General features: G+C 42.4%; 2 protein-coding genes across 2 annotated transcripts in view; one reads left to right on the top strand and one right to left on the bottom strand.

The window, feature by feature from the left end:
- Window positions 1-3,294, top strand: part of LOC111867903 — a 6,076-nt gene extending 2,782 nt beyond the window's left edge. The window contains exon 2 of the mRNA XM_023858121.2: window positions 2,313-3,294. Within this exon, the coding sequence (XP_023713889.1) occupies window positions 2,313-2,911 (599 nt within the window). The 3' untranslated portion in view covers window positions 2,912-3,294. The remainder of the gene's footprint in view (window positions 1-2,312) is intronic.
- LOC111867902 (kinesin-like protein KIF12) overlaps window positions 1-14,018 on the bottom strand; it is a 153,945-nt gene that overhangs the window by 112,255 nt on the left and 27,672 nt on the right. The window contains exon 2 of the mRNA XM_033752849.1: window positions 10,596-10,670. The gene's annotated coding sequence lies outside the window, so the exon portion shown is untranslated. The remainder of the gene's footprint in view (window positions 1-10,595; window positions 10,671-14,018) is intronic.

The following is a 14,018-nucleotide window of genomic DNA, read 5'->3' as shown; positions in this document are numbered from 1 at the left end:
TACGTCATCAATTTTATCTTCTGTTGGGGCGTCATTCATAACAATGATATCACACCAACGACCTTTTAGTATTATACTATATGATATCCTATCACTAATGAACTCAACCCTCTTAACTGCTGATAGGATTCTCTTATGTACGAAAAAACCTGTACCTAATTCATGATTTTCATTCCCCTTTCCGTAGAAAAATGTATAGTTTCCTGCTCGTGCGATGCCACCTCCATCCCATCTGACCTGTACTCCCGCTAAATCCAACTTATATTTTAAGATTTCTTCTGCCACTGCCCTGAGCGAACCTGCCCTATACAAACTTCATACTTTCCAAGTGCCAAATCTCATATCCATTTTCATTAGCTTAGTTCGTGTATCCAAGGAATCAGTCAAGGTCCGAGGCTTTGTGTTCATTTTCGTAACATAATGATTCTTTACGGTGAGGAGTTGTTAGCCCCACGCCCAACCCCCAAGCTGGAGGGCCACCCCTTGTAGGGCTGTCCGCGACTGCTTATTCAATATATTCACAGCATCCCTCCAAAACTGGAGGACGTCTCCTCCATCCACAACCTGAGGACCCGCCATGCCGTGGTGACAGGGACCCACCTAACATGGCGTTTGGTTGACACAAAACAATACGGCCCTATTTCTTACGGATAGAAATGTACGCAGTTCGTTTCTGTTAAATCGCCGTTAATCTGACCACATCTGAGCCAGTTATTCAAGTCTATTTCCGTATTCCGTATTGAGGGGGTGGTTTTCCCCATGCACTTAGACCGGTTAGTGGTCCATTGTGCGTCCCCCTTTAATTTCTACTGTCTCCATACCCTACCGGTACTGGTGCTTACTATCAGCCCCTTTCTGCCAGCAAGGTTCCAACCTCCTCTGGCAGTGGTATCTAATAGTTAGTCCCTTTATGTCAGAGAGGTCCCCCCTCCTCTGGCAGTGGTACCTAATACTTCCCCCATCTACCGGAGGAATTGGAAACTACTTGGGCGGGAAATGTTGCGTAATTTTGCTCAGAGGTCTCCTAGAGACATGAGGTTCTTTTACGTGCCGTAAATCTACGACACGGGACCCACGGCTTAAAGTCCCTCTCGGAGGACTTGTTCCCTGAATTTTTCCGCCCTTAAAAATTCCACTACCTCCGCCGGGTTTTTGAACCCGCGTACTACGAGTCATGAGGTGGGAACGTTACCTCTAGACTACGGAGGCCGCTATTCAAGTCTAAACTTATAACTGCTGTTAGCTATAGCCCCGATGAACAGACTGCCTGTAACTACCATACGCAGAGGCAGAATGTGAAGTAATTCGGACTTTAGATTGCACCAACAGGATACACAGTAATTCCAATTCGCATGAAGAGTTTTTCTGTAGGAGTTTTCACGTGACTGGCTGTAAAATTTCCGGGATTATTTTTGTTGCCTCTCTCTTAATTTAAGCGTCTGCTGAGAATGTCATGGAACTGCGGAATACCTTCACAGGCAAGGAAATGTGAATTTGTCTTTGTGCATAATTAATTAAGCACTGCGCCATGAAGACGTATGAGTGAGTGGAGAAATAGCTCCACTATTCTATACCTCGGCACTAGATGAAGGTGAGTGGTCAGATTTACGCCCCAGTCGCCTTACCCCCGTGAAAATTGTCCCCGGTACCCATTGAATAGGAGGCTGGATGGGCCCCAGGACCGGTCTGGGTGCTGTGGATTGGAGAAAAATCACTTGCTCTTGCCGGGAATCTAACCCTAGTCCTGTAGCCCGCAACTCGTCGCTATACATACTGAGCTGTCCCTGCTTATACAAAGGCAAGACATCTACAAAATAATTAAACTGTTTAATATTTTTTTGTTGTTTATTGGGGTGGGGTGAGACTGGGTCCACTTGGTACGTCGGTCTCTAGCTGGCCTATTGTACCAGTCCCGGATGATAGATACTGACTCCAGAGTTCATCAAACAAACTTATCTCTGGACTCTGGAGTCAATCAAACAAACTTATCTCCGGACCCTGGAATTCATCAAACAAACTTATCTCCGGACCCTGGAGTCCATCAAAACACTTATCTCCTGACTATGAAGTCCATCGGGCCTCCTATTCAGTGCACACTGAGGGCTCTCATATTTCCGGGAATTAAGTGGTCGGAGTGCAAAGCTGACCGCTGACTTCCATCTAGTGCTGATACATAGAATTCGTTCAGTTTTAACTCCCCTTTCCTACACAACTTCGTGGAGTATTGTTTAGGCATAGAGATAGCTTCATTTACTTGATTTAAGTAAGTCTGTTTGTGCCTCATTAAATTTTAAATGACAATTTTACTTTAGGTGACACTGCAAGAGCCAGGTGGAAGTCACTTCGAGACGGCTTCAGGAAAGAGCTCAAGAAAGTGCCGAAGGGAAGGCGCGGTGATGCTGATTTGGAATCCGACTATTCAACCTGGCCACATTTCAGACGAGTCTACTTCCTGAGAGACCAGTTCGCATCCCATGCGATTACCGGGGACATTCCTCCTAAAGAAAATAAGAGTTCAAGGGATGAACAAATAGACACAAGAGATGGAGGGCTAGAAAATTCACAGTTCAGTGAACTGGATGGTGCTTCTGTCGATATCTTGGATGTTAAAATTGAAAATTTTGAGCCACTGATTTCAAATGAACACCAAGTTACACCAAACGTCGAATCAGGCACGACAAAACTCAGCACCAAAAGCTCATATCAGCCGGATGTAGGCAGCGCCTCTTCACGGATCGAAAGATCAGCGCTAAAAGTTAGTGAAGACGAATGCAAAACATGGGACGAAGATGCCAGTTTCTTTGAAAGCCTGATCCCCCATATAAAGGGACTCTCACCTGCGAGAAAAATGCTGCTACGCATGAAGATCCAGGAATTGATTTATAATTTTGTATATAATCCAGAATTTTAAATTCAGCAATATGCCATTCCTCCACCTGCACAGAATTTAACATAGCAAGAAAGTGTCATTTGTGACCCTAACACATTCATTTGCTCAAGTAGTGGTCACGGCAAAGCAGATTTATGTGAGGCCAACACTAATCTGTGTTTCTGTCATTTAAAATGTATTTTAAGTCTATGCTTATATATTTTCATGTAGACCATTAAATTATACCTATTTTACATGTTCTACAGAGTCTTGTTGGTATTGGCTGATTTCAGTAAGGTTATATGGCAACTTTATATATTATTCTATAAGTGGTAGATTGTTATTATTATTATTACATTTATTGATATGTATTAATATTCTGAACCAAATAAAGACGAAGCAGATGCAATGCAGAAAACTCTTGACATAGGAGTATCCTTGGACTCGAAAGAAGCCGTTGCTTACCTTAATATTACAATAATTCGGTCATACGAATGCCAATCCAGACACAAGGACCAGCTGTCGCCATAAGACAAAGAAGTCGCCTGTCCAAGTTTCTCTACGAATGTATTTAAATAAAAGTGGCCCAGTGTAATCAGAGCCATCAATCCCCGCAGCCCTCGAAAGTGTCAAAAAATTTCCTTTAACATCCACAGAAAACTACTACGTTCTAGGATATGACGCCGTGACGTTTACCAGTAGTCCTCATGGTTACCACCGAAACAAGTTGGCTCCAGCAACAAAGCTTCCGATTTGTATTTTTCTGAGTTCCATAAAATGTTGGGAAATTCTTGAGTAACTAAAACTGCTTATTGTACTACACAGTCCGTCAACAATGCAACATATTGTTCCTTCTTTCCTTCACTTTCACTTTCGACACTACATGTTTCGGCCTTAAATGGCCATCTTCAGGTGTCTTACTTTGCTAAAGGTGCTACACTGCATAGTAAGGCACCTGAGGATGACCATTTAAGGCCGAAACATGTTGTGTCGAAAGTGAAAGTAAAAGAAAGAAGGAACATTTTGTTGCGTTGTTGACGGACTATGTAGTGCATAAACAGTTTTAGACATAGTGATGCGGTAGGATGCTCAAATACAGGATTCTTGAATAGCTTGGCAACTGGTGGCTTCTCAAGAATGACTCAGTTCTATGGAGTCTGTGAGAGTTGGCTATTTTGTGCTGGCTCCCGAGATCGCTGTCATAATCTCGGAGTGGGGGACGTCTAATATACACACGGTCAAGGCTTGTCTCTGCCGTGATATGATTCATTCAATACGGGCCATCTCAGTGCCACGTTCTGAATAACATCAGTCGATACGCTATATTAAAGTAAGTAAAGCTATCCCTGTAAGAGGTCATTATGGCCCATAGGATTGTGAGACGTCGAGGCTCCCACACTATCTAGACAATCGGCTCAAAGATGGCAGTAAGGTTGTCAGCATTACGCGCCGGCCGCGCTTTACTGCCCAGGAAAATTATTTAATTAGTTCCTGGTACTCATTTCTGTTAGAGGCTGAGTGAACCCCAGGGCCATAGGACGTCTGGAAGGATTAGGTCAATTGAAAAAAATCCAATGACTTCATCGGGACTTGAACACGCGACCTTCCGGCTTGTAGCATAGTGCCTCAACCAACTACGCTACTGCGTGCCGCCATATGTTATATTAGGGCTGTTTTTTTATATAAATTGTGGGTTACATCATTTGAACTACTACTACTACTAAATTATATGACATCTGTACATCTTCGGGATTTGGCTCTTACAGGGTCCGATACAGAAAAGAGTTGCGGATGCAGAGAAAATGTAAAAAAGTGAAAGTAGGCCCTGGAGGCCTCTAAGGTTGTGGGACGTCCAGACTCCCACATTTTCTGTAGACAGTCGCCTCCCAGTTGGCGGTGAGGTTGTCAGCCTTACGCGCCGGATGCCGTTTACTCCCAGGAAGATTCCTGATACTCATTTCTGTTAGAGGCTGAGTCGACCCCAGGGCCATAGTGCGGCTGGAAGGATTAGGTCAATTGAAAAAACCAATGACCTCATCGGGGATCTAACCCGCGACCTTCCGGCTTGTAGCACAGTGCCTCAACCAACTACGCTACCGCGTCTCCCGGCGAATCCAAAGCAAATACGATTAATTTATTTAAGAATATAAATTAAATTAAAACTGACAACCAGTACAGTTATCAAAATGAATTTCTTATCACTTATTTTGAGCACGGTTACTCCGCGGTTCCGAGCTTGTATAGCCGACAAAGGATAATGGGACTGTAGGTGCTTTTGTGCGTCCCACAACACATGAATGCAGTACCGTGAATGACACAAGTGAAAACCCATAAAGAAAATATATACAGAGAAGAACTGTAATAAGTGCCCCTTGCAGCATCTACCAACCACGTGTGTGGCTTCAGGCATCGTCAACAAGACACCTCAGCAAATACCGGAAAAGTGGAACAGTGGAGCGTGCCGAAGAGGCTGTGCGGAATATATGAGTATGGAGACATTTGCACTTCTGCTTTCTGCAGTGTTGGACATCTGTTCTCTCTTCCCCTACTTATTCGTTCCGTTCGCTCCTTTCTCCCATCCTCTATTTCTTTGTCTTCTTTACTTCTTATATTTTTGTTTCATTTCTTATTTGCTTATTTCTTTCCTTTGTTTCTTTTTACTTTCTCTATAAATATATTTTCATCTCTTTCCTTTCCTTCCATTTGCCTCTGTTTCATTCTGTCCTTAATTTCTTTAATTTATTATTTGGGACATGCCCTTTAGTATCTGCTGGGACACGGGATATCCTGATTGTATTTCTGTGGATTTACTCAGTTCTGCATGGAAATACCGAGGTAGAACCTTAAATTATGCAATTTTTTTAATGCTAGTGGGGTGGGACTAAGTCCCTTGTACTGCGGCCACTTCTGGCCTATTGTACCAGCCCCAGATGATAGGTGAGGGTGATTGTGGAGCAATTGGTGGAATGAAGATTGGCAGTGGAAACCGAAGTACTCGGAGAAAACCTGCCCCAGCGCCACTTTGTCCACCACAAATCCCACTTGACCAGACCCGGGATCAACCCCGGACCGCCGCGGTGGGAAGCCAGCGACTAACCGCTTGAGCTATGGCGCGGCCCACAAATTATGCAATTACCACTTCCGTCCACATCCTTCCCGATTGATTATTTTCTGCCATCCAAGAATCCAACCCTACATGACAAAGGTGGCTAAACGTACGGAACGATTCAGCTGCACATCAGTTCAGCAATCACAAACATGCGTGGAGGATTGGATGGTACTGGTGGTTAGGTACGTGCGAACTGCTCAGTAGATATTTTGTATTTAGCCCATTTCTTAAAACGGGGGTTCATCTAACGGTTCAAAATAGCCGCATATGACTCGCGAGCCACAGTTTACCACGTCTGTTATGCAGTCAGGGTTACTGACAGTATCATTAAATGAACCAGAAACTAGTATTTCGCGTGTAAGACCACTATTAAGTGGGCTACTAATTTACAATGCATTACCCGGTACCCGCAGTGTGTTACTGTAATGCTCCAGGTGAAATCGTATATTTGTAAAGCGTGCAATTCTAAGAAATAAGAGCCGGGATTGCTCAGTCGGTATAGGGACTGGCTACGGGCTGGACGACCGAGGGGTCGGAGTACGAATCCCGGTAGGATCAAGAATTTTCTCTTCTCCACGTCGTCCGGACTGGCTCTGGGGTTCACCCAACCTCATATCCAATGGACACTTTCCCTGAGAGTAAAGGACCGGGGCACGAAACTGACCACTCACCGACTAGTGCTGAGTTCAAGAAAATGTGGACCTACTTATATATCTCCACTCCCCCATACCCCTCATGGCATAGTGCTTAATTAGTTAAGCACATGGAAATTTGATTTGTTTCATTCTGGTCCGTCACACTAACAATTATACATACAAACCACTCCGTGCAATGTGACATATAAGTTTTTACTACGTTACTACGTTAAAACTTATGTGTCACATTGGACGGAGTGGTTTGTATTTACACATGGAAATCTTTGCATTACGTGATCTTCTCCATGTGCTCCAACTATAAATTGAAGAATTAACATTGAAAAAAATTGCTTTAAAATTAACGCCACATTATTCACAATATAAACGCGTAGACGTTTATGTAGAAGGAAGAATGACAGAAAACTAACGAGGATAGAAAATGTTTAGACTGGTGTCACTGCATGAAACGTATTGCAATTATTGTTATTACAGATGTACCTGTGTCTCGTGTGCTACGGGTTGTGTAACCTGCTACCGACACTAGAAATTGTAGTCATCCACCGACCTTTACCAAGCAAAAGCTACTAATCTTCCGGTCAACTTAGGCATAAATCCTTGGGATGCACGACCAACATGTCAGATTCTCTCAAAACACTCCGATATCACGTGGCCTTCTTTTGCCACTGAACGGGCTGCGAGGTGTGGGTGGGTATCATATGACGTCACTTGCAGGAAGCGTATCTCTGAAGGTCACACGTTTCGTCGCGAAAGGATGCTGTACTTGCTGTATCTGTCACTTAAAAATTCTTTCATAACTGACAGAAACGCGAAAAGGAACTGAATGATAGCAGAGCCAGAAAAGACAGAGTACTGTTACAAATCCCTCACGCCAACCGCGGCTCGAGATGACATGCAGTCCGGTTTTTTGCTAAGTTCGGATGTTTACCTCTGTTCAGTTCTTGCACTTGCTTCCTCAGCAGCCCAAAAGCCAATTATAACGTTAAGCGCAAGCAAAAGGAGGCACCAGACATGCACGCAAACAAAGACAAAGAAAGAAATAAAGAAGCAAATAAAATAAATACGAGTATGTAGGATAACGGAAATTAAGAGGAGATTGAACTCGGGTAATGCTTGCTACCATTCAGTCCAGAAACTTTTGTCTTCTCGTCTGTTGTCCAGAAACATAAAAATTAGAATATATAAAACTATAATTTTGCCTGTGTTTCTGTACGGTGGTGAAACTTTGTCTCTGACATAAGGGAGGACCACAGACTGAGGGTGTTTGAGAACAGGGTGTTGAGGAGAATATTTGGACCGAAGAGAGATGAAGTGAGAGGAGGTTGGAGAAAACTGCATAATGAGGAGCTTCACAGCTTGTACCCTTCTCCAAGTATGATTAGAATGATGAAGTCAAGGAAGATGAAGTGGGCACGAATTGGAGTGAAGAGGAATGCATATAGGATATTGGTGGGAAAGCCAGAAGGAAAGAGGCCACTGGGAAGACCAAGGCGTAGGGGAGTGGACAATATTAGAATGGATCTTAGAGGGATAGGATGGGATGGTATGGAACGGATTGATCTGGCTCAGGATAGGGACCAGCGGACGGCTGTTGTGAATACAGTAATGAACCTTCGTGTTCCATAAAATGCTGGGAAATTCTTGAGTAGCTGCAGACTTGGCGGCTCCTCAAGAAGTATAAATAAGTAAATAAGTCAGTAAGGATAACAGAAAACGAACAAAAATAATTCAGAGAAGTAACGAAATGTGTGAACGAACAATGAACCATCTAAAGTAACTAAGAGAGCAAGCAAACAGAAGGAACTTGTATGTCTTTCTCGTATTCTTTCTCGTAGGTAGAATTAATTCTCGACACACTGTATCGAATTTATGCCTAGTTAAATTGTTATTCCATCTGTGTCTAGTTTGTAAGGTAAGATAAACTAAGATAACCAGTAGTTACTATAGGATTCTGACGATGGTGTATAACACACAGAGATATTGGGTTTTCGGACCTTATCCATCGTCCTGGTTTTTAAGATAACTAAGAAAAACACGACGTTTCAGAAACTGGATCTGTTTCCGTCCTCAGGTGAGGGAAAACACCTATTCTGTTGGGTCCCTTAGAAAGATATCTGTAAGATAACCAGAGTCGGACAGTGCTACTGGAACGCGGTTGTCAAGATCTATCCAGAAGCCTAGAATAACAAAACTGGACTACCAGATCGCCTCAAGTTTTGTGGCAATCTCAGGCTTTCATTCATGTGACACAGTTCCATGTTTAATGTAAAGCGAACATTACCTCTTGCAAGTGTACACCGACAGTATGTAAAGGGTTCAACCAGCATCATGCAAGCTTTCTTACAAGGCTTTGTTTGCACTTAGATGCGTGAGTTTTGTGCTTGTGATGCGTTATTGTAGATGATGTTGCAGATCCTGCAGCAGTAACTATGAAGACTACCGGTGATGCCGTGCGGTGTGTAGGTCCCTGTTATAAATGTTAACCTTGCAGGCACTAAAACTGAAGTAACGATTATCTCCATCAGAAACAATACGTTTAGTATATATATATGGTTAGGTTGTGCCGCGCCATAGCTCAAGCGGTTAGTCGCTGGCTTCCCACAGTCACCCTCACCTATCATCTGGGGCTGGTACAATAGGCCAGAAGTGGCCGCAGTAGAAGGGACTTAGTCCCACCCCACTAGCAATAAAAAAAATGGTTAGGTTAGTCGTCGCCACAACAAAGTCATTTCTAATCAATTAATATTTTACAATTGAATACATATTTCCTGCTACATGTTTCGGCCTCATAGAACCATCGTCAGGCAGTGATATAAGAATATGTATAGGGTCATTGAATTCCTAACATGGATCCATATTGGTGCAACGTGTCATATTCCATGATACAGAAATTGTGTTTCGAGTTGCATTGAAATTGAATATAAAAATATCAAGGATATATTAAAAATATATCATACATGTATATTGACTTTGTATTATAGGTATTAAAAGTATTGAAAGATGTATTAAAATTATTAAAATTATGTATGCGAAGTTTCGAGGCACTATGCTACAAGCCGGAAGGTCGCGGTTTCAAGTCCTGATGAGGTCATTGGATTTTTTTCAATAGCCGCACTATGGCCCTGGGGTCAACTCAGCCTCTAACAGAAATGAGTGCCAGGAATTAATTAAATAATTTTCCTGGGGGAGTAAAGTGCGGCCGGCGCGTAAGGCTGACAACCTTACCGCCAGGTTTGAGCCTATTGTCTAGATAGTGTGGGAGCCTCGACGTCTCACAACCCTATGGGCCTTCACGGCCTGTTAAGGGAAACCTTTACTTTACGTTTTTATGCCAAGTTTCAAATTTAGTGTCCTGCATATTCCTTACAGTTTTGATATTTTAAATGTGTTGTAAGGCTGAAAGCTTCGTTAGGAAATATAAAAAAAAAGTTTAAAAAATAACTCTTTGAGTAACCGTTCAAATATTAAGCATATGTGTAAGTATTCACTGGGATCATTACGTAACAGGATCTTGTTAAAAACTAAATGCAACAAACCTACAAAACGCCCCGTGCAATTAAGTGTAAGTCCACCATGCCCAAGTTTGATAGGAGGCGTTTCGATAATTTGAGTGCTACAGGTAAGTAATGTTGGCTGGGGTATGCTGTGGCCCCATGACTTCTGCACCAGCAATCTGTTATGGGAACGACTGTGCAGTATCATCACTTAGTGACGTAGACCGTTACGTCATAATTAGGAAGTTACAAGATTATATTGCCAATATTTTCCCGATATTGATGTGATTTTTTTTCAAAAAGATTTCCCAAGCAAGGTATAACTTACCGTGGTTCGTAGAGTTGATGGACTTTAACATGAAGTTCAGGTAGAATTCTTACTACTGCACTGATTTCTAGTCCCTTGTGATGTTCATGCTATATGTCTAGTGTAAGTATACTATCCAATAATGAAATTTAATTTAACTTACTGTCTCGCGTCTTGAATATGTGTGTGTAGATGGTCGTAAGTTCGAATTCTGGTCGAGTCAAATTCTCGTTTCCAGCTGTAAATATGTAATAAAATATTATTATTATTATTTATTGTTATATTTATAGACAGTGTCACGTAACTTCTAACAAGGCCCACGCATAGCTTGTGGTGGGAGGAGTTTCTAAACACTCGCTCTTCCACTGGCCGCCTGTCACTTCTCAACCCTCCACTCCCTTGTCTGAAATTTTTCTTCTGCGCATTCAAGGTTACTCTTGGCCTTGTTCGAAGTTACGTGACACTTGCTATAATTATTATTACTACTACTGTTATCATCACCTAAATTTAACTTTGATTTTTGTTATTAATACTATTATCATCATCATTACTGAGATATTATAAATTGTCTTGTTTTGTTCTTAGTGTTTCTCTCTTTCACTCATGTACACTTTGTAATTGGCCCTTGGGCTGTTGAATTAGAATACAAATAAATAAGAATTGAACTAAATTTTTATCACTATCATTATCATAATATTTTTACGAATAACTTTACTTAGATGTGGATTTTGTCTACGTAAAATCTGTCAAACATAACCTAAAAGTTTCGCAACCTTTGTACTTGCTGACTTACAAAGAGTAATGCATATGTTATGTGAAGGCTTATCCACACCGTATCTCCATCATATCTCCAGTTAATTATCATTATCAAATAGCTAAATATAGAATCACGGATCCGTCATTTTGTTGTTCTTCATTCAACATGGAAACTATCTGAACAAAAATAGCTTATTCCTCTATAATCTACTGACATAAGAGTACACAATTTCAAGGCCATAGATTCAGCAGCGCTAATGTCGCCTCAAAAATTCATGCGGCCGCCATTTTATTAATATCTATTGTCGGAATTAAGAAATTATGAAGTTGGAGTGATTTTTAATGTCCATGCCAGATTTTGTGAAAATCGATTATGTGATTCAAAATTTGTATCAGGGGGACGGGGACATAGGCTTATCGTTGTTCTTAGAGACGGAAAGTAGGCTGAAACTGAATAGGTTTATTATCTCTCTTTTCAAATGTGCTCATTGAATTTTCGCAGAACGTAAGTTTGAGGTGCTTCTAGCGACATACTTATCAGAAGTGAGAAATATTGCTAATTGTTCGTGCCACTAAAAGCTGCGTGATGTGAGGCATTTGCTCCTCATGACGATATGTATTTTCCAATGCATAGCAAAGGAGTTTCACTCCTTATACATCTTTACACTAGCTGAAGTGGCTTCAGCGGCTGAATAACACTGCAGCTAATCAAACATTATTGTCTTACTGTGAAAACTGAGGGTTACTCTTCTTAATTTCGCAAGGACTAACGTCCCAAACCTAGAGATATACTCAATGGATACTTCTGCGCGCATGGCGGCACGCGGTAGCGTAGTTGGTAGCGTAGTTGGTTGAGGTACTATGCTACAAGCCAGAAGGTCGGTGGATCGAATCACGATCAGGTCACTGGATTTTTCCAATTTACCTAATCCTTCCAGCGGCATTATGGCCCTGGGGTCGACTCAGGGCGGTCGGCGCTTAAGGCTGACAACCTGACAAAATGCGCTGTAACATACGTGAGAGTACTTTTTATATTCGGTACATTTCATGATTTTATTAATTTAGATTTTTTCAGAAATCTAACGGAAGGAATTCAGATGCCTGGTTTGCTCCTTCCCCCTCCCCTCCGGCCGGCTTGCACCCGTGGTAATGCGCCGTGTACCAAAACCAACAAACCAATCATTAGCCGTAAAATCAGTGCTACAACTACAGACACGTACTCAAGAAGTAACTGAATAAGGAGTCCTCGTGATTGTCACTGTTTCACTCAGCCCCACAGACAAGTCCTGGAATTGTTCAGCTAACGATAGGCGGAATTGCGCAGACTTCGTTTCGCTCGTAACATAAAACTAAAAAGTAAGGTTGTCCCTGTTTTCAAATAATTAAACACTATTGGGGAGTGGAGTTCTTGACTTCAGCACTAGATGGACTTGAGTGGCCAGCTTCACGCCCCGACCGCTTTACCTCCGGAGAAAAGCCAGTGGGTGGGCCCCAGAGCCGGTTTTGACGCTGTGGAGAAGAGAAGAATATTGCTCCTGCCTGGAATCGAACCCCGGCCGTCCAGCCCTTAGCCCGTACTATACCGACTGAGCTACAAAACGTTATGTAACAGGACCGTGCATTTACTTGTTTCATTTTCCAGAGGCCGCATGCAGTCAGCGTGTTGTGCTCTGCATAGGGATGGGATAACGTTCGTTTCGCGGGTGTAAAAAGCGCGAGTGGCGTGAGGGGATGTGGGTAGACTGGTCCTCCTGACTCATGCTTAAAACTGAATACTAAAATCAGACTCTTAGCTGGAGCTGGAGAACAAATATAGCTCATGCAAGTCACTCGGGTGGGGGAACCTAGACGGACAGATATTCTGAACCCTAATGATGAAAATAATCACGACCCAAAGTACATGTAGGTCCAGGCCCGACCCCGTACGCAGTGAATCCTCGCCTAACCGGTGTCAACGGGCCTGGCATGCTGCTTCTTGTAGTAGTAAAGTGTTAAAAGTGTCAAAATATAGGAACGGATGCTTTTAGGAAACGTTTGTGTCTCGTTTAACCGCTTCTAACTTCTTCGTCACATAATTAGGAACAACTGTTGCATTACAGATGTGGGCTGTGTAGGACCTGGGCGTCTCCTTGACAGCTGCTCGACCATTCTCCTGCTTGCTAGCTAGTCTGCCGGTGAAAAAGGTAAGACAACCCAGCTGCCGTTACTGGAAGCCGTTTCTCTTTCTAGACCAGACCTTTGTGTGCATAGTTTGAATGTGTCTCTTGCTGCAGAAGGTTGTTCTGTGTGACTGTTGAAACATTTCGCTCGTTGGTGTTATCAAGGGAAGTGTGTGTTCTTTTGGGTACTCGTAAATGACAATGCGTTTGTGTTTGGTGTAATCTGTAACACAAGTTCTGACAGTGGCACAGGAATATTGTCCAAATATTGGTTAGTATACTTGAGTTTATCTGGTACCGGCAACAAGTAATATTCGGGATTCGAACAGCGGGACTGCGCAGTGTACATAGCGTCATCATTCATCTGTGAAACTGTCAGGATGCGGCTTAAACATCGGGACAAAAGTTGGTAAGTAACACAAAGATATTATTAACATTGTTCATTGTACTAATTAGATGTATTAACTTGGTCTGTATTCTAGTTCTCCCATGCCACCCCGAATTGTCAGTCATAACGGAGTCATGGTAAAGGAGTGTGAAGAGAAATGATAAAATATCGGGGAGAGGGTGAAGCACGTAGCTTATAAATACTGTCGCATTTCCCGATTCTCCTACAAATGTTCAAGAAAAGTAACAGAAAAATTACGTAACATGGAGAAGATTCAACCGAT

Source organism: Cryptotermes secundus, unplaced genomic scaffold (genome assembly GCF_002891405.2).
Source record: "Cryptotermes secundus unplaced genomic scaffold, Csec_1.0 scaffold111, whole genome shotgun sequence".
NCBI classification, from domain to species: domain Eukaryota; kingdom Metazoa; phylum Arthropoda; class Insecta; order Blattodea; family Kalotermitidae; genus Cryptotermes; species Cryptotermes secundus.
This window is presented reverse-complemented; position numbering and strand designations above follow the sequence as displayed.